The sequence below is a fragment of the Cervus elaphus genome, chromosome 16 (assembly GCF_910594005.1).
Source record: "Cervus elaphus chromosome 16, mCerEla1.1, whole genome shotgun sequence".
In the NCBI taxonomy this organism is placed as follows: Eukaryota; Metazoa; Chordata; class Mammalia; order Artiodactyla; family Cervidae; genus Cervus; species Cervus elaphus.
This window is the reverse complement of record NC_057830.1, coordinates 22,430,386-22,454,348: the sequence shown is the minus strand read 5'-3', so window position 1 is coordinate 22,454,348 and position 23,963 is coordinate 22,430,386. Positions and strand designations below refer to the sequence as shown.

Here is a 23,963-nt window from a genome sequence, read left to right as displayed (position 1 = left end):
TCAGAGCTAATACTCCTTCTGAACCATTCCTCCTTCCCACTGCCCTTCCCAGCAGTACCTGCACCGTCTTCGTCTCCTCTCTGTGCCTGAGGTCTCCGAAGGTGGACCCAGTGAACCAAGCATCTTCATGTTCATATGCTTATGTGGTCCAGTCTCCTTTAGCAAGTTTCCCTTATCCTCCTCAACCACTTTTTTCCTCTGTCCCCTACTAGCCATATTGAGATCATTTGAGATTTTAGTTTCCTGTCAGTATAAAAGAAAAATTAGAGTTATGCATCAGTAATTGGTTAGGCATAAAGTGTACTTGTATATTTTGTTGATTCTTTTCTTATCATTGTTTCTTGCAGCCCACATCCTTCTCTTTTTTGTAGTCCTTGTTTTCCTGAAATAATTCTTTCAGAGAACGTCTGTGGGTGGTTAACTTTCTGAGTCTTTGCTTTGCCCTCCTATTTGAATGCTAGTTTGGGTGGATATAAGATTCTTGGCTTAGTACCCTTCTTCATCCTTTTCATGTTATTTATTTTCATATATTTGGTGCTGAAAGAGAACTTTCCCTCTACTTTTTTCTTTTATTTTCCTGGAATTCCTATGAGACTAATGTGGAAACTTCCGCATCTAAATTTCATGACTTTACACTGTATTTTACGTTTCAGTCTCTTTGTTGGTAGGAGGTTGTCTTCAGTTCTGGGAGGTTTTCTGGGCTCCATTGTCCAGGCTTGCACAACTCTTCAGTTTTGTACATCTCTGGAGCCCATTGATTGAATTTTCTATGTAGTAAAAACCAGGTAGACACATGATGGAGAAAATCGAACTTTCATACCCTGTGGTTACCGAAATTTATACAAAAATGCCTTCAGTTCAGTTCAGTCACTCAGTCGTGTCCGACTCTTTGGGACCCCATGAACTGCAGCACGCCAGGCCTCCCTGTCCATCACCAACTCCCGGAGTCCACCCAAACCCGTGTCCATTGAGTCGGTGATGCCATCCAACCATCTCATCGTCTGTCGTCCCCTTCTCCTCCTGCCCTCAATCTTTCTCAGCATCAGGGTCTTTTCTAATGAGTCAGCTCTTTGCATCAGGTGGCCAGAGTATTGGAATTTCAACTTCAACATCAGTCCTTCCAATGAACACCCAGGACTGATCTCCTTTAGGATGGACTGGTTGGATCTCCTTGCAGTTCAAGGGACTCTCCAATACCACAGTTCAAAAGCATCAATTCTTCTGTGCTCAGCTTTCTTTATAGTCCAACTCTCACATCCATACATGACTACTGGAAAAACCATAGCCTTGACTAGATGGACCTTTGTTGACAATGTAATGTCTCTGCTTTTTAATATGCTGTCTAGGTTGGTCATAACTTTCCTTCCAAGGAGTAAGTGTCTTTTAATTTCATGGCTGCAATCACCATCTGCAGTGATTTTGGAGCCCAAAAATGCCTTGAAATATACCAAAGAAAAGTATGAGATTTACATAATAAAGACTACAAACTCTTATTAAAGGCAATAAATAATACCTGAATTTGAGACAACTCTCATGTTTGTGGATAAAAAGCTTAATAATAAATGTAAATTCTTTTCAAGGTAGCATATGAAATTTCAATGGAATTTAAATTGTTTTTGAGGTGTGGGAGAACTTCACTAAATGATCTTAAAGTTCTTAAGGAAAAATATGCACCAGAGACTCAGAAATTGACCAATGACATATAAGAGAGTTCAGATAAAGGTCCATACAGAAATAGGACTTTAATATACCACAAAGTTGACACATTAATCCAACAAGACATGAATGAATGATTAAATCAGTGATATTCATATAAGTTCTTACTTAAGTACTTGTATAAGCTTTACAAATAGCTGAGAAGAGAAGAGAAAGGCTAAGAAGAAAGGGAAAGATATACCCAACTGAATGCAGAGTTTCAGAGAATAGCAAGAAGAGATAAGAACACATTCTTAGGTGAACAATGCAAAGAAATAGAGGAAAAAAAATAGAATGGGAAAGACTAGAGATCTCTTCAAGAAATTTGAGATACCAAGGGAACATTTCATGCAAAGATGGGCACAATAAAGGACAGAAATGGCATGGACCTATCAGAAGCAGAAGATATTAAGAAGTGGCAAGAATACACAGAAGAACTGTACGCAAAAGCTCTTAATGACCTGAGTAATCATAGTGGTGTGGTCACTAACCTAGAGCCAGACATCCTGGAGTGTGAAGTCAAGTGGACCTTAGGAAACTTTGCTACAAAAAAGCTAGTGGAGGTGATGGAATTCCTGCGGAGCTATTTTAAATTCTGAAAGATGATGCTGTTAGGATCAAGTGCTACACTCAATATGCCAGCAAATTTGGAAAACTCAGCAATGGCCACAGGACTGGAAAAGGCCAGCTTTCATTCTAATTCCCAAGAAAGGCAGTGCCGAAGAATATTCAAACTACTGCACAATTTCACTCATTTCACATTCTAGCAAGGTAATGCTCAAAATCCTTCAAGCTAGGCTTTTACAGTAAATGAACCAAGAACTTCCAGATGTACAAGCTGGATTTAGAAGAGGCAGAGGAGCTAGAGATCAAATCATCAACATCTGTTGGGTCATAGAGAAAGCAAAGGAATTCCAGAAAAACCTCTACTTCTGCTTTATTGACTATGATAAAGCCTGTGACTGTGTGAAGTGAGTGAAAGTGGAAGTGGTTCAGTCATGTCTGACTCTTTGAGACCCCACGGACTGTAGTCCATGGAATTCTCCAGGCCAGAATACTGGAGTAGTCAGCCTTTCCCTTCTCCAGGGGATCTTCCCAACCCAGGGATTGAACCCAGGTCTCCCGCATTGCAGGCGGATTCTTTACCAGCTGAGCCACCAGGGAAGCCCAAGAATACTGGAGTGAGTAGCCTGTCCCTTCTCCTGTGGATCTTTCCAACCCAGGAATTGAACTGGAGTCTCCTGCTTTGCAGGTAGATTCTTTACCAACTGAGTCATCCTGTGTGGATCACAACAAACTGTGGAAAATTATTAAAGAGATGGGAATATTAGAGCACCTTACCTGTCCCCTGAGAAACTTGTATGCAGGTCAAGAAGCAGAGTTAGAACTGGACATGGATCAACTGGCTGGTTCAAAATCGGGAAAGGTGTACATAAGGCTGTATATTGTCACCCTGCTTATTTAACTTATATGTAGGGTGAAAAGTGAGAGTTAGTCCCTCAGTTGTGTCCCAGTCTTTGCAACCCCATGGACTATAGCCTGCCAGGCTCCTCTGTCCATGGAATTCTCCAGGCAAGAATCCCAGAGTATGTAGCCATTCACTTCCCTGGGGGATCTTTCTCACCCAGAGATTGAACCTGGGTCTCCTGCATTGCAGGTGGATTCTTTACCATCTGAGTCACCAGGGAAGCCCCAGAGTCAGTTATGTGAAATGCTGGGCTGGATAGCTCACAAGCTGAAATCAAGATTGCCGGGAGAAATATCAACAATCTCAGATATGCAGATGATGCCACTCTAATGGCAAAAAGCAAAGAAGAAATCAAGAGCCTCTTGATGAGGGTGAAAGAGGAGAGTGAAAAAGCTGGCTTGAAACTCAACTTTCTACAAACTAAGATCATGGCATCTAGTCCCATCACTTCATGGCAAACAGATAGGGAAAAAGTGGGAACAGTGGAAGATTTTATTCTCTTGGGCTCCTAAATCACTGTGGATGGTGACTGCAGAGATGAAATTAAAAGATGCTTTCTCCTTGGAAGAAAAGCTATGACAAACCTAGACAGCATATTCAAAAGCAGAGACATCACTTTTCTAATCAAGGTCTGTATAGTCAAAGCTATTGTTTTTCTGGTAATCATTTATTATGGATGTGACTGTTGACCCATAAAGCAGGCTGATGGCTGAAGAATTGATGCTTTCAAACTGCGATGCTGGAGAAGACTCTTGAGAGCCCTTTGGACAGAAAGGAAATCAAACCAGTCAATCCCAAAGGAAATCAACTGTGGATAATCATTGGGAGGACTGCTGCTAAAGCTGAAGCTCCAATACTTTGGCTACCTGATGCAAAGAGCCAACTCATTGGAAAAGACCTGATGCTGGGAAAGATTGAGGGCAGGAGGAGAAGTGGACAACAGAGGATGAGATGATTGGATGCCATCACTGACTCAATGGACATGCGTTTGAGGAAAACTCTCAGAGATAGTGAAAGACAGGGCAGCCTGGCATGCTGTAGTCCATGGGTTTGCAAAGATATGGACATGACTTAGCAACTGAACAACAATAACTCATATAAGTAGTAGTCTATTTGGAGGCTTGCATTATAATTCATGCCATAGCCTATATAGACAAATAAATCCAAAATAGATTAAAAAGGTAAATGAAAACTATTAAATAAAGTGAAAGCATATATAACTAATAAATATTCTTAAAATTTGGAAGAGTATTATGAGAATCTGTGGACACAAGACCTTCTCATGCAAGATAGGGCATTCCAAAGCCACACCAGAAAGGATAGATGTGTAATCACAGTAATGATTACCATATTACTATGGTAACAAATTCTTTTAGGTAAAATGTAGAAACTGACCATCAAAAGAAAATGATTGAATGGGAGATTAACATCACATTAATCTAGAAGAAAAAGATGGAGAACCTAATAGAAAACTGGACCAAAGATATGAACAGTCAGTTAACAGAAAAAGAAGTGCAAATAGAAGAAAAAAAAAAAAGTGCAAATAGCCAATAAACAAATGAGAAAACTACACAATCTGATTAGATGACAGGGAGATTCACATGAAAACAACAACAAAAAAGAAATACTTTTGCCCACGAGAGGCAAAGTTTCAAAAGATTGATGTTGTCCAGTGTTACAAAGGGTAGAGAAGTAAACTTGCTTAGACATTGGTGGGGACAGGACAAATTGCTACAGACCCTCGGGAGGGTAATTCAACTTGTCAGTGTTGGTGGTGATGTTCACGCAGGGCTGCGAATGCGGCAGTATTGGTCATCCTATATAATTCCCTGAAGTCGGACATGGTCTTCATATAACTGTGAGAGCAGTGGAGGTACTGGCAATACCTGTGAAGGTTGTGGTGGTGGTGATAACATAACTCTGAGAAGTTAGTCTACACGTTACTCTGCACATTCGTCAAAGAATTCACATAGCTTTGCGTTAGTGTTGGTGGTGGTATTCACAAGAATCTGTGATGTTGGTTGTGGTCATATTCATATAACTCTGCAGAGTTGGTGGCTGTGGTATTCATGTGACTCTGCAAGGATCTAAGTGGTAGTGTTCATCTTACCTCTGCCGTGTTGAGCATGTTATCAATTATTCTGTGGAGTGGGTGCAGATGGTCTTCATTTAATTCTGCTGTGGTGGATATGATATTCACATATCTGCAGTGATGCTGACAGCATTGAAATGATGTTGGATGTTGTTTTTGGTGGTAACACAACCTGTGGTGTTGGTTGTGGTAATCACATAACTCAGTGGTTGTGTGAGCGATAGTCTCACCACTGGCTGTCTATTCTCATAGCTGTGATGTTGGTCATGGTATTCACACCGCCCTATCATGGTGGTGGTATTTGCATACACATAATGTGCCACGTGACAGGTGCATTCACATGACTTTATGATGTTGCTGATGTTATTTCCATGGCCCTTTGAGGTTGGCCAGGTTGGCATTTCACATATCATCATCGTCGGGGTAGAGGTAGTAGATGATCCGGCCATCCAAGATGGCTGTTTTCTTGCTCTCTGTACATCCCCTGCTTGACCAGTACCAGCTATACCTACACCCTACTGACATGACTGACCTTCCCACATCCTTGCCTCCAGCCCCAGCCAGTGATCATTCTAAGCTTTGGTTTAGAGCATCTCCACCATGATACCTCATCAAATGGGCCATTGCGGACATGCTCCCCTGCTGGTTTTCCCTGGTAGCTGATAGCCAACCTGATGTCAGTTCCCCCTATAACTGGTAACCTCCCTCTCCCCCTAGGAGCGAAGACTACTGCCCTGTTCTGCCCGCTGTCTGCTGCATATGGTGGGTTGTTGCTCCAGGACCTTGCTTCAGACATGTGAGATTCCCCCATCCATTAAGCCATTGATGTCTCTGTTGCTGACACCAGCTCTTTCTTGGGTCTTGAAGCGGGGCAAGTGTAGGGCTTGCAGGCCTGTAGGGTTCAGCCCAACAGGCGATATTCAAATAAAAGTGTGGCAGAGGTCTTGTATTCACATGACCCCGCATTGCTGGGGAAGGTTGTGTTCATAGACACTGCATTTCATCACAGTATTCATAATCCTAAGATGTTATTTTGTCATGGTGTTGGCATAAGTATGTGGCATTGATATTGTTATTCACAGATCTTGTGAGGACGGTGATGGTATAATTCAGATAACACCAGGACTTGGGCATGGAATTGACACAGCTCTACAGTGATGGCCATGCTGGCATTAACACGGCACTGTGAGGCAGTGATATTCCCATAACTGAGAGAGCATTCACAGAATTCACATTTTGCTATGGTGGTGTTGATGGTATCATATAATTCTGCAGTGTTATAAAATGGTCTTCAATAGCTCTGTGATGGTGGGCATAGTAACTAGCTGACCTGCAGTGGTCATGTCATATTCACACATCTGCAGGGGTGGGGCGTGGAGGTTTCCATAACTGCAGTGGTGGTGGTGATGGTCATCACACATCTCAGAGTTATTGACACAACTTAGCCACTTTGATTGAAGTAATTACTTCACTTTGTAATGTTGCTGGTGATGGTGTTCACATACCTCTGGGATGTGGTTGTGATGTTTACGTAACTGTGACAGTGCTGGACTTGACAATCCTGTAACTCAGCAAAGTGGGTCGTGGTCTCCACATATCTTAGTGACAGTGCTCACCATATAACCCTGCTGTGGTGATGGTGGCATCCACACAAATCTGTAATTGCGATAGTGGTAGTCATATAATCATGCACCGTTGTTCATCGTTTTCCTGTGACTTGTGACCTCATTGTAGTATACATAACTCTGCAATGTTGGTCATGGTACTCATGTACATTTGTGGTGATGGATGTGGTATTTGCCTAAGTCTTCGACTTTGATGGTGGTGGTGGTAGTTATATAACCCTGTGATGCTGGTCCTGGTATTCACGCGATTCTGTGATATTGTCCCTTTAATCACATGACTCTGCAAGGTTGGTGGTCATCTTATTCATATGTCTCTGTGACTGTTCATGGTACCCACTTAACTGATGGAGGTGGTGGTATTTAAATAACTCTGACTATGCAGTGGTTGGAGTAACAGTCACATTTGAGAGAAGTTTAAAGTTTTGCTTGAGGTTATGTAAGAAGATATGACAGAGCCAGGCTCAAATTCAGGTTTTCTGTATAATTTAAATGCAGTCTTTTCTGTACTACACCATGAGGTCCCTTCCTGCTATGTCTAAATTTAAAGTCATTAGTATAAAACATCTGTACCTTCCAACTCCCCCAAGGGCTTTGGAACACGAATATTCTATCTCTTCCATTCTAGTTGTTTGTCTGTAGCTTTAACTGTGGCCATATAGTTACATACACACATACATTCTCATGTATAAAACTGATAAACAAAGTTAGCTACAAATTTAGATATTAAGTTGAAATTCTGAAAATTTATGTTAAATAATTCAGAAGAGGTCTCTCTAGTAAACCAAAATAAAACACCTTTGGGGGTAATCTATAGTTTATTCAAAACCCAAATGTATTTACTAAATAATGAAGTGTGAGGTTGGCCAAAATGTTGGTATTATAGTGTTTTCATTCTTTCTTTAAATATTGTAAACTTCTGGAAATTTAGTAAAGGACTAGAAATGGGATATTCGGATGTTGGGTGGTGGTTACATGACAGGTACATGTTTAAATGATCATTGAGTTGTACATTTATGATTTCTGCATTTTATGACATACAAGTTATACCTCAGCAAAAGTTTCTGAAGATGTATTGCTAAAGAAAGTGAACATGCTAATGGGTTTCATGAAAGTTAAGTATAGTGCCAAATGTAAGCACTCAGGATGTTTTCTGATGGGTGAGAGTTATTACTTCTATAGAAACAGAATGAAGTGTCACCATGAATAAAAAGTCATAATGTGGTTGAAAAAATGTGTATGGCTCCCCAAATGACTTTGTTCTAGTTAGGAATCATCTCTTCATCTCAGTTCTCTGACTCATGACTTACGTTTTCTCTCCTTACAGTATCTGGGGTGCATTGAAGTTCTTCGCTCAATGAGGTCACTTGACTTTAGTACAAGGACACAAATTACCAGGTAAGTCCTCTTGAAAATGGACTCCTGTGATTTTACTTGAGAAAGGAATGATAATTCTGAGGTAAACCACTAGAAATTTCCAGAGGGAAAGTCTTTCCCTTGAGTGCTGGTGACCAGTGACAGGGAGTTAGGACCCACTGTCTCAAGTCTCCCAAGTGTTCATCTATGTTTGTAACATGTATGTTTTGACACAAGCCTCCTGAAGAACACTCCTCATTTCCAAACTCTTTTTATAATTAAGTTGCAGACAAATGGAGTGTTTAGGTTTGTTTCTTTAATAAATGAAACTCTAAGACCAGACTGATATTTTAAAATCTCTGTTATTTCTTTTTTTTAAAAAAAATCAAGATGTCAAGAGAGAATTTCCAATGGTATACACAGAGAATAAAATTGCATAGAGTTGGAAGTAGAAATGTTAATGGGAGTAATAATTTAGAAAGCAGACTGACTCTTTTAATGTATCAGTGATTTTGAGCAGGTTTATATATTTTAAACCAGATTTTAAACTTCTTGAGGGCCAATTCTGTTTTTAAGCATGTTTTTATAAAATTCATAGCCTAGTAGAGCTTGTACCTTTAGAAAAATGCCAATTTCAAGTCATCTTGAAGAAGAGAACCAGAAAGCTAAGACTAGGTCTGTGAAATAGCTACATTTCAGAAAGTGATGAGCTTATATTGCTTTGGCAGTAGTGGAATTGTTTAATTTAAACAGTGACCTCAGAAAATGCCTCAGTTTTATCTCGTTCAAATTTGTCTATTGGATATCTTTGCATTAGCAAGCCAAAAATTCCTGGCCCAGGGATTGAACCTGTGTCTCCTGTATTGGCAGGCAGATTCTTTACCATTGAGCCACCTAGGAAGCCCAGCTATATAGTACTATACTGTAAAAGATTTAAACTACTTTTCACACAAATAATATATAAAAGAGCAAACAAAAATAAATAAAACATTTTTAACCTTACAGTACAGTACCTTGAAAAGTACAGTAGTGCCCGCTACATCACTGCTGCTGTAATGCTTGCGTCCAGGCATCCTGAACTTGAAATAAAAATACTGTACCTCTATACTCTAGACAATACTGCCGTAAAGTACACAAAAGCACAGCCGCTGGGAGAGGATGCACCCATGTGACAGTGTATGCCACGTGTGTGAACTAATTTGTGTGATTTGGACATGTGAACCATGTTCACATCTTAGCAAGTTTGCAACTTGAAGGTTTGGGCTTCCCTGATGGCTCAGCAGTAGAGAATCTGCCTACAGTGCAGGAGACCTGAGTTTGATCCCTGGGTTGGGAAGATCCCCTGGAGAAGGGCATGGCAACCCACTCCAGTATTCTTGCCTGGAGAATTCCATGGACAGAGGAGCCTGGCGGGCTCCAGTCCATAGGGTCACAAAGAGTTGGACATGACTGAAGTGACTGAGCGCGCACACACGCACACAACTCGAACTATCATATGTGGGGACTTACTGTATTTATGAAAGTCTGCTCAGGGAACAGAGACGCTTGACAGATGAAGAAAAAACTTTTGCAGAAGAACTAGCTGGCGATGGACAGGGAAGCCTCTTGTGCTGCAGTCCATGGGGTTGCAAAGAGTCGGACACTACTGAGCGACTGAACTGAACCAAACTGAGAAGAACTAGCGTCCCAACAGGCCCTGGTCCCTGCAGCTGCATGGCCTTGAAGAGGGTGACTCCCTTGAGTTCCGACCCCACAATGTGACCCCTGTCAGCACGCCTTCCCACACCCTTATGACTCAGCACTATTAAGGCCAGACAGAAGCCCCACGGCCGAAGGTGGGCCACTCAAGAGCTTGAGGAAGCCGCCCTCTGTTGCTTCCCCCATCGCCAGCGCCGCCTCATGGTCTGTGAAGCCTGACACCCGCGTGGGGGACCACCTTCCTCCCTGTGTGGATTCCACTGTGCCGTGCAGCCCCGGAGGGCCGCGGGGGACGGTCTCGACTTGATGTCCCCCTGGGGAAGGCGGGGGCCTGAAGCAGGGAGGACCCAGCTCCCCAGCTGGAAGTCAATCAGAGACCTGCGCTTTCATCTGCGTTAAGCCACTGGGTCTTCACATGAGGAGACTGTGGCAGAATGCTGAGGGCCACTGCTGTGGCAACCGGCCACTCTGCCCCTGGGGACCACACCCGGTGCCTCGTTAGATGGGGTGGGGTGGCCAGGGTGCTTTTGGTCTGACTCGGCCAGCAGCCTGTCAGGCCACCCTGCAGGGTGACAGGAAGTGCCCATGTGCCATGGTCACGGGAAAAGCCAGGCCTTACTTTCTCTCCCCTTCCCATCTGCTAATTTGATTTGCCATGTTAAATTTGATTTATTATTGAATATCACCTTAAGCTGTTTTTAGAGCATGGAAGTCTATAAATATATATGCAGTTAGACCCAGAGGACTCAGCAAGCTGGTCCTTCTCCAACAGTAAGTGTGATGGTCTGACGTGTATTTTTGGTTCTAAAAGACCCCAGCTGACCTACAGTGCTTGGATTCACACAGTAACCAGCAAGTTTGCTTTCCACTCAGCCTCGCATAGACACATGAACTCTGTGCATGGTTTTGCTACACTTTCTGGCTGAGTTCCTGTAAATCTACAAAGTGTTGAGCAGAGGGCAACACCACACTTGCTTTTTTCAAACTGTAGAGAGAAAACAGTTGAATCTAGTTTAGGTTTTTCCTCTCCCTTATTTTATTAGCACCATGCTCTAACCAACTGAACTAACCGGCCACTTTCCCTTATTTTAAAGCTGTCATAGTTTCAGTGAGGCCTGAAGATGCAGGTTTAGCCCAGACCTTGACCAGCATGGCCCATGGACGAGATTGCTCCCTAGCACTCCATTTAACATCCACATGCTGGAGGATTCTGCTTCAGAGTCCAGGTGTTTTGAAAATTCCCCAGGAACATGTATGAAAACTTTTTGGTTTGAAACCAAACTCAAAATTTGTGTTAAGGACAACATCCTTCTTTGAGGAAGGCATTTCCTTTTGTTCTTTTTAAAAAATATTTATTTTATGTATTTGGCTGCACCAGGTTATAGTTGTGGTACACCAACCACCAACTCTTAGTCGTGGCATGTGGGTGGGATCTAGTTCCCTGACCAGGGATCGAACCCAGTCCCCCTGCATTGGGAACACAGAGTCTTAGCTACTGGACCACGAAGGAGGTCCCTCATTTTGTCCTGATTCAACCTATCGATGGGGGTCTCTGAAGACTTTTATCACGGATGCTAGAATGAGTTGAAGTTCAGAGTCACCTGGCCACAGCTTTCTCACACTACAGCCTGAGGGGGCAGAGTGTAATGGACACAGACTCAGCCATGAGCTGGTGAGTCAGACTGAATGTTGTGATGTTGGGATCTTTTATGTCCGATGTTTCCCTCAGGGAGTTTGGTTAGATGGCAGATGTGTGACTGTGTGGAACTGGTCTGACAGTGCTGGGCACTGTGATGGCTACAGGGCCATGATTTTGAACAAAATAACCAGCACACCCTGGTGGCCAGAGGGAGAAGGGAACCTGCAGACAAGGTGTTAAAAGATCGATCGTGGATGCTCCTGATACCGTGAGAACGGCGGCCTGGCTTGTGGGGGTCTCTTGCCAGTTAGGTGCGTGGAGGGATCCATCCTCAGCCTGAAAGAGGGCTCGCTGGACGGCCTCAGTCTGGCTTTTTCTCTCCATCCACCCTCTCTTCCCTGAGTCGACCTGGCAGCCTTGGTAACACTCGCTTGTCCAGTCACTTCTGGCTTCCAACATTCTCTCAAGGCTCTCAAAAAAAAAGAAAAAGGCCAAGGTAAAACCTTTTACCACACAATCCTTCAGCTCCATGGACTCCCCCAGCATCCTCATCTGTGTGCATCCATCCCAGCTGTGGTGTTTCTCCTCGTGTGCATGAAGGCCTCCGGCCACCGCGTGCCCTCGTTGGACTTCCCACAAGAGAGGGACCAACCAGGCTGCGGGGCTAGGCACCCTGGCCTCCGCCACCCCCACGACGTCCACCACAGCCCTTTGCCATCCCACATCAAACTTCTCTGTCACGTGGCCATTTCATCACCAGCTCATGGGGGAGTGGATCAGTGCGCAGGCTGAGGTTTGGGGAAAGGTCATATTTACTAATGAGCTATTTGTGTTGTTTGTAGAAGATTTGCCGTCCTCAGGGTGGCGTTCGGCCTGTGAGGAGCTGTGGGGAGAGGAGATGGACGCAGAGGAAGAAAGGCAGGTAAGGCGCTGGGAGAACTGCACACGGTCTGGGGATGACCTGGGGTCTGATCACACTACCCTGACCAGGAGGAAGCTGGAAGCACCCAGGCACCGAGGTGGTCTGAACATCTTCTGTTCAGCTTTGAGGTGATCCCTTCCTTTTGGACCATGGCATGGATCCCACATGCTTCAGGAAACGGGCAGGACTTTGGTTCTGCAGCTTCCTCACCTTGCAGATCCAGAGGATGAATTTGGAAGGGCCCTGGCTTCTCTGGTAGCTCAGCTGGTAAAGAATCCGCCTGCAATGCAGGAGACTCTGGTTGCATTCCTGGGTGGGGAAGATCCCCTGGAGAAGGGCTAGGCTACCCACTCCAGTTTTCTTGGGCTTCCCTGGTGGCTCAGACGGTAAAGAATCTGCTGCAATGTGGGAGACCTGGGTTCAATCACTGGGTTGGGAAGTCCCTGGAGGAGGGAATGGGCTACCCACTCCAGTATTCTGTCCTGGAGAATTCCATGGACTGAGGAGCCTGGCAGGCTACAGTTCATGAGGTTGTACACGATTGAGTGACTTTCACTCTTATTTATCTGCAAATCCATTGTATCAAAGGTGTTGAGATGTGCGCTTGATACCTGGCAGGTGACATGAAAAACAAGGCTGACTTTCGCTCAGGTGCCCTCAGGCTCCAGGATCTTATCTCGCCAGTTAGGCTCCTCCCCTATGATATCGGAGAATTCCTTTTTCACTACAAAAGAAACACGTCTAATGTCGATTTAAGTTCAACATGCCAGGAAAAGGAAGAAATCTGTAAAAATCTTTCCCGAGGCTGGCTGACTCTCAGAATTAGAAAGGGGAGCAGTGGGTGTGAACAGCCTGCCCGCCCATCCCTGTATACATCCTGCCGGCACAGGATGGCTAACTTATGATTTCAGCCTTACGGCTCGCTCTAAATTTATTTGTTCTGAACACGTTTCTCAGGCTGAGCCTTTCGAAGACTTCCACCCCCAGAGGGGCGAGGCCTGGCAGGGAGGGAGTTAGTGTTTTCTCAGTTTAGAATTCTTTTTCAAAACACCAGCTTGCCCGCGTGCAAACGCATCCGGGCTTTGGGTGCAGCGGGCTGAGTCCTTCCGCTTTTCTTCTACGTCCTTACTCAGGGCTTACCACCAACCGGTAAGCTTTGGGCTTTGCGCCTCATTCGTCACTATTTGCGTGCGAGAATGTGATAGATGGGGGTGTGTGCATCACAGGTGCCCAAAAAGCCACGACTAGGGAAAGAGGGCCAGAGTCACGAGGCAGTGGGTCAGGTGACAGCAAGCGTATAAAAATTACCACGGGAATACGGAGGAGGCTTGGATGAATCTGGGAGGACTTCCTGGGGGAGTAAGCGTTTAACACAGGGTGAATTTCCCTGACCACATGGCAGACCGGAAGAAGGCATGACATTGAGGCACCTGCTTCCACTTGGGCCCCTCAAGGTTTCTACGTGCCTGCCTCTGGGCAGTAATGTAATACCCGCCAGAGGGTGGGGCCTGAGTCGGATGCAGTGAAGGAACACAGGCGCACGCTGCATCTGTCTGAGGCCTGGGCCCAAGCCCGACTGCCTTTAGGGCAGAAAGAGAGCTCTGGGGCTGAGGGACATAGGCGTCTGCTTTCTGATAGGCGCGCTTTGGTGTTCCGTCTCTGCTTGCTGATATAAGTGGATGCATTCACCCCCTTTGTGAAGAATAAATGAGAGGTTACAACATCTGGCACACGCTGTCTACAGGTAGAGTCTCAAGGCCATTCCATTGACCAGACCCACACATGTGCCTTCATCTGTCCCCTTGTGGACCCTCAGACTTAGTGTGAGGGGCCTACTGGGGAGGGTGCTGCAGGGATCAGAGGGCGGGAATGGGCCGCTGGTGCTGGTGAAGCCCCTATCAGAGCCGAGGAGCCAGACTCTGGCCCTGGAGGGAGCATAGCCATGTTTGTGAGGATGTCCATGGAGCCCAGACTGGACTGGGGGCTGCAAAATGACAGCTCTAGCTGAAGGTTCACAGCATCACTTGGTCTCCAGGCTTGTCTCTCTGAATCCTTTCCAAATCAAAATTTTCTCTTGGGGCTCTCTGAGCAGCCATCCTGGCCTGATCTTTGGACAGCAGTCTCCTGACCCAAGCAGCAGAGCCTTATTTACAGGTGGGGTTCCTAACCTAGCAGGCGAGTAAAAGGATCCATAGGTACCAGCTCATAATTACCTCTCACCAGAGAGGAGCATCCTAGGTTCTCATCACTTCTCAGGGTTGGCTCCTCACCTGTGGAATAGGGTGGAATCCCTACAAGCAAGCTTGTTTAGAGTCTTAGACCTACAAAGTGCAGGGGCTGCACCTGGTTTGCCAGGTTACACATAGTAGGTGTTCAGCAAATCTGGATAGAGTCTTTATCATGGATTTAATTTTGCAGTTCACTCACTCTTTCCAAATTTCAGTATATGGTAATATCAACTATTGATTGACATTATTCTAATTGTCAGTATCAACCAGTTCCATTCAAGGCAGGTTTTCTAGCTGAAAAGAAACACTGGTTTGATGCAACAAACTAAAGTTACTGAAAAGGGTGAAATTTTTGATAACAGCACTGATTTTCACTTACACCAATATTATCTGGTATTTCGTTCTATCTTCTTACTTTGCTGACTGCTGCTGTTGCTGATAATAATAATGATGATAATAATAATACCAACACTATTATTGAATACTTGCTATATTGCTCTAAACTTTTCATTCATTCATTCACTCAACAAATTTTTATTGATCACATGTCGTGTTCTGTCACTGTTTAGATATTCAGAACAGGACACTAAATAAAAGCTAAACTTCTACTGCAGGGAGAGAGAATAAGCACATGGAGATATCAAAAGAAGGATGAACTTATAGTTTTCTTAGTTGAAAATAGTCAAATGTCAGCAGTTTCATGTTGCTTGGCATAATAATTTCAGATAGCGATGAGAGCATGTGGTATCTTCTCTCAGGGTCCCTGGGAGGTGAACTGTGTGCATTTTGGAGATGAGGAAACTGAGGATCAGAATGTTTATAAAACCTGTCAAAGATCACAGTGCCAGGAAGTGGCAAAGTTGAGACTGGAACCAGAGCAAGTCTGAATCTAGAGTCAGGAGTCACCCACTGCTACTTGAACAAGAGGGTTGCATCCGTAGGGAAGCCACAAATGCTGGCAAACTCCAGACATACACTGGGCAGGGGGCACCATTGGCAGATGGAAATTCCTTGTTAATTTAAAACTCCTTTCCCGACCACAGTGACATGATGGCCTTGAGCAGGCCATGGAGAAAATGAGGCACTTGCAGTGTGGTTGGGATGAATGGGGCAAATACATGTAAGGAAAAGGGTCAGCTGTGGGGCAGAGTGGGCTCTTCAAAGATTGTGCTTCTTCCCTTCTACTTGCTTTATTCATCCTGTGCTTCAGCAACTCTTCATTGAATTTTACTAAATTATAGAAGTGAATATAATACAAGTGTTTTTTTAAAAAAACTTTTCATATGAATAGTTTGTAGAAAGGATGAGAGCCTCGCCCACCTTAACTAGCCCAAAGTGAGTAGGGTAGGTTAGAATGGGGAGAAGTGGGGCGGAAAGCGGGTGATTGAGAGGTGATAGGATAGATGAGATGAAGAAGGGTGGCTAGGTGGGGGTTGTGGAATGGGAAAGGCTGTGTAGGGGTGGGGAGAGATGAGGTGGGCTGGGTAAGGTGGAGGGGCCTGGGTGTAAAGGATGAGATGCCATCTTTCTCTCCAAGAAGTTTTAGATGAGTCGTGTTTTCTCACCTTGACCATTGGGATAAACTAGAATCAAGATTTCTGGGAGAAATATCAATAACCTCAGATATGCAGATGACACCACCCTTATGGCACAAAGTGAAGAAGAACTAAAGAGCCTCTTGATGAAAGTGAAAAAGTTGGCTTAAAGATCAACACTCAGAAAACAAAGATCATGGCATCCGGTCCCATCACTTCATGGCAAATAGATGGAGAAACAGTGGAAACAGTGGCAGACTTTATTTTGGGGGGCTCCAAAATCACTGTAGATGGTGACTGCAGCCATGAAATTAAAAGACGCTCACTCCTTGGAAGAAAAGTTATGACCAACCTAGACAGCATATTAAAAAGCAGAGTCATTACTTTGTCAACAAAGGTCCATCTAGTCAAATCTATGGTTTTTCCAGTAGTCATGTATGGATGTGAGAGTTGGACTATAAAGAAAGCTGAGCACCAAAGAATGGATGCTTTTGAACTGTGGTGTTGGAGAAGACTCTTGAGAGTCCCTTGGACTGCAAGGAGACCCAACCAGTCCATCCTAAAGAAAATCAGTCCTGAATGCTCATTGGAAGGACTGATTTTGAAGCTGCAACTCCAATACTTTGTCCACCTGATGCGAAGAACTGACTCATTTGAAAAGACCCTGATGCTGGGAAAGATTGAAGGCGAGAGAAGAAGGGGATGACAGAGGATGAGATGGATGGATGGCATCACATACTTGATGGACATGAGTTTGAGTAAACTTTGGGAGTTGGTGAGGGACAGGGAGGCCTGGCGTGTTGCAGCGAATGGGGTCACAAAGACTCAGACACGACTGAGCTACTGACCTGAACTGAACTCAGTCTGATTCTTGTTTGTTTTTTTTTTTTCCCCAACTGGAAAATGCGACATTATTCTACTTCCTCATTTCTACTTTCATTTCAGACACTGATTAACACTTTGTCAGGATGACCCTATCACGGTAGTTTTCTGACAAGCTGCTTAGGAGATCAGCTTCAAGTTAAGTAGCTGTTTCTCCCAGTGAGGGCATAGTGCCCAAGGGCATGAAAACCTCCAACCATGGGACCTGTTCCTGGGAACCTGGGTGGAGAGATCTTTCTACTGAGAGTCTGCTGGGTGGGAGTGTCATTGTCAACTGGACTTGCATGGCATGGGCTTGGACAGCCAGTTGGCTTCACACATGAGCCAGGATCTCATGGGATGTGGGGCTAGGAAGGGTGAGTGACTAGAATAAGTTCAGATGTCATTGAAACACAGAGAAAGGGGCTAGACAGAGTGTCTAAGAGTTTAACGCTGAACTAGTCGAGGGCTTGGTAGAGCCTCAGGTGCAAAGCCTCAAGTTATTGGGTTTTTTTTTTTTTTGTTACTTATTTACTTCTTTAGCAACTAGCTCTGTCTCCTGGTGAAACGTTTATTTAGTAAAGACATATCACTCTTTGAAGGGAAGACAGAGAAAACAGGAAAATTGTCAATTACCATAATCTCCTCCCATGGAGAGAATTCTGTTGCAGTGGGTCGGGGCGAGGCCTGGGTGATCCCCAGGGTGGCCTGATAATATCTCTGGATGATAGCAATAGGAATGGAAGATCTTTTTCTCTTCTTTACCATATTACAACACTTGGAAAGGACTCTTCACCTAACCCAGGCTCCACTGTACTCTGGATTTCTTGGAAAATCTAGCAAGCTGGAATAAAGGGGCCACACAGATATGTTCTGACCTGGGACAGGGTCCCCAGAGATTTAATGACACATACACATATTATCTCATTTTCTAGCATAGTGGTTCTCAAACTCGAACATACATCAAAATTACCTGGAAAGTTTGTTACAACAGATGGTGGGACCTCACCCTCAGAGTTTCTGATGCAGTAGGTCTGGGGTGGGGGCTGAAAATGTGTATTTCTACCAAGTTTTCAGAGGTGGGTGCTGATGCTGCCAGCTCAGGTATCACGTTTTTGAGAAGCAGCGTTCCAGAGTTCTATGTTTCACTTCTGAACCATTTGCAACTACCATCTATGAAACCACAGCTTTGAAAATAGGTCTATTTATTTTTTTCCAGTGTTTCCACTCATCCAAAAATTTTAAAAATGGAGAGCATTCTTGAGTTCATGGTTTAGAATGGTTTAAATAGAATCCATAAGATGAATATGTGGCATTCATTCCATACTTTCCTTAAGGACCATCTGGTATAGTGTATATTTATAATCCTCATGCCAGAAGCACATTTGTGTAAGAATGATGTACCCCCCTGATTGCTCCTTTTCTGTCTCTTTCTCTGAGTTCACTTACCCCCAAATATATCATTCTATAAGGAACTTTTTGCTCTTGCAGAGAGAAGCTAGTGTTGCAGGTTCTGGAGTCACATTGTCTGGGCTTCTGTTAGGCTGAGCAACTTTCCAGCTTGTGGTCTTGTGCAAATAACTTATGTTCTCTGTGTCTCAGTTTCTCTGTCTTTAAAATGGGAATCATCATGGTGCCTCTTTCATAGGATTGAGAAGAAATTGCGTTGATATCTGGAAAGCACTTAACATCCTGTCTTGTACCTGGAAGGACTTAAGGCATGTGAATATCATACGGATATTTTCATTTTTATTATATCCCCTCTTTGTTGGTCATCTCATTGCTTTAAATAACACTTCTAGGTATATAAGTCACAAATCTGTACCTGTATCTGTACCTCTGGATCTTCTCTTCAGTACAACCCTATATTTTTAGCAACTGATGGACCTGTGTCTTCTTGCTCAGTAAGTTGCCAAGTCCTAAGCAACCTATCTCTGACTCTCTGTTCTTTTTATGTCTCTCCATTCTCACCTCTATTACCATAGTTGGGTCCAGCTCACAACTCCCTGAATGTTTGTCACAGCTACAATCCATGCATTCTCTCAAAGTAGGAACCAGGGAGTCAGTCTAATATCATCTCTCTTCTACTATCATCTCATCTTCTCATCATCATCTCTGTAACATTGGTACAGTTACCAATGCTGTGGATTCTCCTTTGGAAGCCTCCCTAGTAATTTCTCTCCTTTTTTCTAGTCTCTCTCTTCTTCAGTTTTATTTGTATTTGCTGATCCATTAATGTGCCTAAAACATATTACTTCCTGTTAAGTTTCATTGTCTTACCCACCACCTGCAGAATACAATGAAAAAAATTTTAACTTAATATTCAATGTTCTATTTGAGCTGCCCCAGCATACCTTTCCAAATATATTTCTTCTACTCCCCATTATGCTTCCTTTGCACAACCACACCAACCTACATACGGCTCCATTCTCCTGGTCCACTGTGACACCTCAGAGTCAAATATCCAGCTATAAGTATTCACTTTTACCCTGAGCTACAAGACCACTTTGTCTGAATTGCTTTGTAGGCTTTTACGTTATGCACATTGTATTAGACTTTTAAAGACACAGCCCATATTTCATCTACTCAAATATCATCTCCTGCATATAAAGCACTTCCTTTTTAAATAACTAAAAAATCACCGTCAATTAAAATATGACACAATGCTTTCACATCACTTAGATTCAATTTACACATATTGAAAACGCTATTTTGGATATTTTGCAGACACAGATTCATATCCTTGTCATACTTGTACATTTATTAGAAGGAAAATATAAGTAATAAGAAAAAGATGTTCCTAGAAGTTTCTTCTAATTCAGAGTCTGAATAAAATGAATCATTTTTTTGACTCCAAGTCTTGCTGTCTATGTTTTTCTAAATTTTATTGTCCTTTAGGTTATTTCAAGAGCATTAGAAGGCAATAAAATTAGAATCAGGAAAAGAATAGAAAACAAGTTTGAAACGGAAAAGGTAGTTTTTAAAAGGCACTAAAATTGATAAGCTGCTACTTAGATTGGTCAAGGAAAGAGAAAATTCAAATTACTAATAACAGGAAGGAAGGAGGGACCAACACTACAGATACTATAGACACTGCCACAATAGGAAGGGAATATTATGAACAATTTTATATCGACAAATTGAATAACTTAGATAAAATGGTACAACTACCAAAGTGGCTTAAGGGAAAAATAGATAAACGTAATAGGTCTGTATCTACTAAAGAAATTAAATACATGGTAAAAGCAATAAGAAAATCTTTCCATAGAGAAAACTCCAGGGACACATGATTCCGTTGGTAAATTCTACCAAACATTTATATTTAAACAATAAATATAGTTTATTGTTATCTTTTTGATACATTGTACATATATGATACATTGTACACTGGAGGGGTTATCTAAGACTTGTAAGGTTGATTCAACATTAAAAAACATCAGTGTAATTACACATTTCAGCAGACTGAAAAAAAAAAAAAAATCTCAATAGATGCAGAAAAGCCTTTGATGAAATTTAAGACACATTCATGATAAAAACTCAGCACACTACCAATAGAAGGAAACTTCCTTAATCTGATAAGACATCCACAAAACCCCTATAGCCCATACCACAATTAGTGATGAAAAATTAAATATTTTCCCTCTAATATCAGGAACAAGACAGGAATGTCTACTTTCACAACTCTTTTTTTAATGGCCTAATATTTTTATTTTTTTTCATTTATTTTTATTAGTTGGAGGCTAATTACTTTACAATATTGTAGTGGTTTTTGCCATACATTGACATGAATCAGCCATGGATTTACATGTGTTCCCCATCCCGATCCCCCCTCCTGCCTCCCTCCCCATCCAATCCCTCTGGGTCTTCCCAGTGTACCAGCCCTGAGCACTTGTCTCATGCATCCAAGCTGGGCTGGTGATCTGTTTCACCCTTGATAGTATGCTTGTTTCAATGCTGTTCTCTCTGAACATCACACCCTCACCTTCTCTCACAACTCTTATATAACATTGTACTAGAGATTTTAGTAAGATAATAAAAAGGAAAAGGAAAAGCCATACAAATTAGACAGGAAGAAACAAAGCTGCTTTTATTTGCAGATGATATAATCATTCATAGAAATTCCTGAAGACTCTATGCATAAAAGCTACTAGAACTAATAAGTGAGTTTAGCAAATTTGCCGAATACAATTTATATAAGTATCAGTTGTATCCTGTATTTTACATACTAACAAGAATTAGTTGAAAAATGAAATTTAAAAAGAACCATTTACAATAGCACAAGACATGAAATAGTGTTAAATTAACAAAATATGTGTTAGATTTATATGCAAAAACTTCTAAACATTGATGAGAAAAATTTTAAAAGATCTAAATAAGTGGAGAAATGTACTGTGTTCATGGTTTGGAAGACAGAATGGTTAAAATACCAGATCTTTATATGTAGTCCCTCGATATATATGTTTTAATACAATTCTAATCAAAATCTCAGTGAGCTTTTTGTAGAGAGTGACAAGCTGATTCTTCAGTATGTATAGGATAATCAAAGACCTGGAATAGTCAAAACAATTTTGAAAAAGTCATACAAAGAGAACTTGCACAAATTTGCAGTAACCAGTACAGCGCAATGTTAGCATTAAGGACACAAGGACAGACATGTAGAGTTCAGAAATGTATGCACACATACGGTCAATTTGTTTTTGACAAAGGTGTCACAGTAACTCAATGGAGAAAGGATAGTCTTTTCAATAATGCTGCTGAGACAACTGCATATCTACATGCAAAAACCAAGAACAACAAAAGCAACAATGACCTTCTATCACCGTTTACAACAAACTTCTTCACACATATACAAAAGTTAACTTGGAAAAATAAAAGCTGAAATGCCTTGTAGTCCTAAATCCAAAGGCTAAAACCACATAACTTCTGGAATAAAACATTTGAGATAGTCTTCGTAATCTTGGATTAGGGAAAGACTTCTTAGAACATGAGAAACACAAATCACAAAAGAAAAAAAAAAGGATAGATTTGCTTCATCAAATTAAAAACTTTCTCTTTGAAAAACATTGTTAAAAGAATGAATGACAAACCACTGACTGGGCAAAAATATTTACAAAACACGTATCTGGTAAAGATGTGTATCTGCAGCACAGGAAGAAGTTTTGCAACAGACCAGTTTTTTAAAATGAGCAGGTGATGTGACTAGCACTTCATCAGAGAAGAAATATGGAAGATAAATAAACACATGGAAAGATGTTCAACATTGTTAGTCATTGGTGGTGGTGGTTTAGTCGCTAAGTTGTGTCCCACTCCTGAGACCTGACGGACTGTGGCCTGTCAGACTTCTTTTTCCATGGGATTCTCCAGGTAAGAATACCAGAGTGGATAGTTATTTTCTTCTCCAGGGGATCTTCTCCACCCAGGAATTGAACCCAGGTCTCCTGCATTGCAGGCTGATTGTTTACCCACTGAGCTATGAGGGAATTAGGTAAATGCAACCTGGGGCTTCCCCAGTGGCTCAGCATGAACGAATCCGCCTGCAATGCAGGATCTGCCGGAGACGCGGGTTCAATGCCTGGGTCAGGAAGATCCCCTGGAGGAGGGCATGGCAGCCCACTCCAGAAATCTTGCCTGGAGAATCCTGTGGACAGAGGAGCCTGGCGGGCTATAGTCCATAGGGTCGCAAAGAGTTGGACACAACTGAAGTGACTTAACACGCACACAAATGCAAATTAGAACTGTGTTGAGCTACCACTACATACCTACTGGAATACCAAACAACTCAAAACGAAACAAAACACCCTGACAATACCAAGGGCTGGCTATGATACGGAGGAGCAGCTGTAACTTTCAAACAGGGCTGCTGGGCATGCAAAGTACTATTACTTCGGGAAAAAGTATGGCAACTTCTTATACAGTTAGTCACTTACCATATGACCCAGCAATCCCACTTCTTTTTATTTTAAAGAGAAGTGAAAGCATAGCCATACAACATACAAAACCCTGTATGAAGGTTTATAATAATTTTACTCACAATTGTCTCAAATTGGGAAAAACTCAAATATCTATCTACTGGATAATGGGCAGACCAAATTGTATGTCAACATAATGGAATGAAAGTGAAAGTCGCTCAGTCATGTCCGACTCTTTGTGACCCCACGGACTATACAGTCCATGGAATTCTCTAGGCCAGAATACTGGAGTGGGTAGCTTTTTGCTTCTCCAGGGGATCTTCCCAACCCCAGGACTGAACCCAGGTATCCCACATATTGGAATACTACTCAGCAATAAAGAGGAACAAAATCTTTAAAAATTTTTATAGTCAGCTTGCTGTACATTGTATGGCCAGAACTTAGTTACAACTAGAAGTTTGTATCATTTGACTACCTTCACCTATTTCTCCCAAACTCTTCCCTCACTTCTGGCCACCACCAATCTGTTCTCTGTTTTTATGAGTTTGATTTTTTTAGATATTACATATAAGTAATATTATAAAATATTTGTCTTTCTCTGTCTGACTTATTCAGTTAGCATGATGCCCTCAAGGTCCATTTGTATTGTCATAAATGGCAGTATTTCCTTGTTTTTTTTAATGGCTGAATAATGTTTGATTGGATACATGTACCATTTTTTTTTAATCCATTCAATTACTGATGGACATTTAGGTTGTTTCCAAGTCTTGGCTGTTGTAAATAATGCTACAGTGAATAAGGGGGTACAGATATCTCTTTGAGATACTTATTTCATTGTCTTTGGATATATACTCAAAAGTGGAATTATTGAATCACATGGTAGCTCTCACAGTCATGTCCATTGAGTCAATGATGCCATCCAATCATCTCATCACACT

General features: G+C 42.4%; 1 protein-coding gene and 1 long non-coding RNA gene across 4 annotated transcripts in view; both read left to right on the top strand.

The window, feature by feature from the left end:
- SHC3 (SHC adaptor protein 3) overlaps positions 1-23,963 on the top strand; it is a 179,806-nt gene that overhangs the window by 44,081 nt on the left and 111,762 nt on the right. For all 3 annotated transcript variants that reach the window (XM_043927465.1, XM_043927466.1, XM_043927464.1), the window contains one exon: positions 8,205-8,275. In XM_043927465.1, the coding sequence (XP_043783400.1) occupies positions 8,205-8,275 (71 nt within the window). The remainder of the gene's footprint in view (positions 1-8,204; positions 8,276-23,963) is intronic.
- Positions 10,278-23,963, top strand: part of LOC122710015 — a 32,952-nt gene continuing 19,266 nt past the window's right edge. The window contains exons 1-2 of the long non-coding RNA XR_006345804.1: positions 10,278-12,066; positions 12,413-12,492. This is a non-coding gene — a long non-coding RNA (uncharacterized LOC122710015). The remainder of the gene's footprint in view (positions 12,067-12,412; positions 12,493-23,963) is intronic.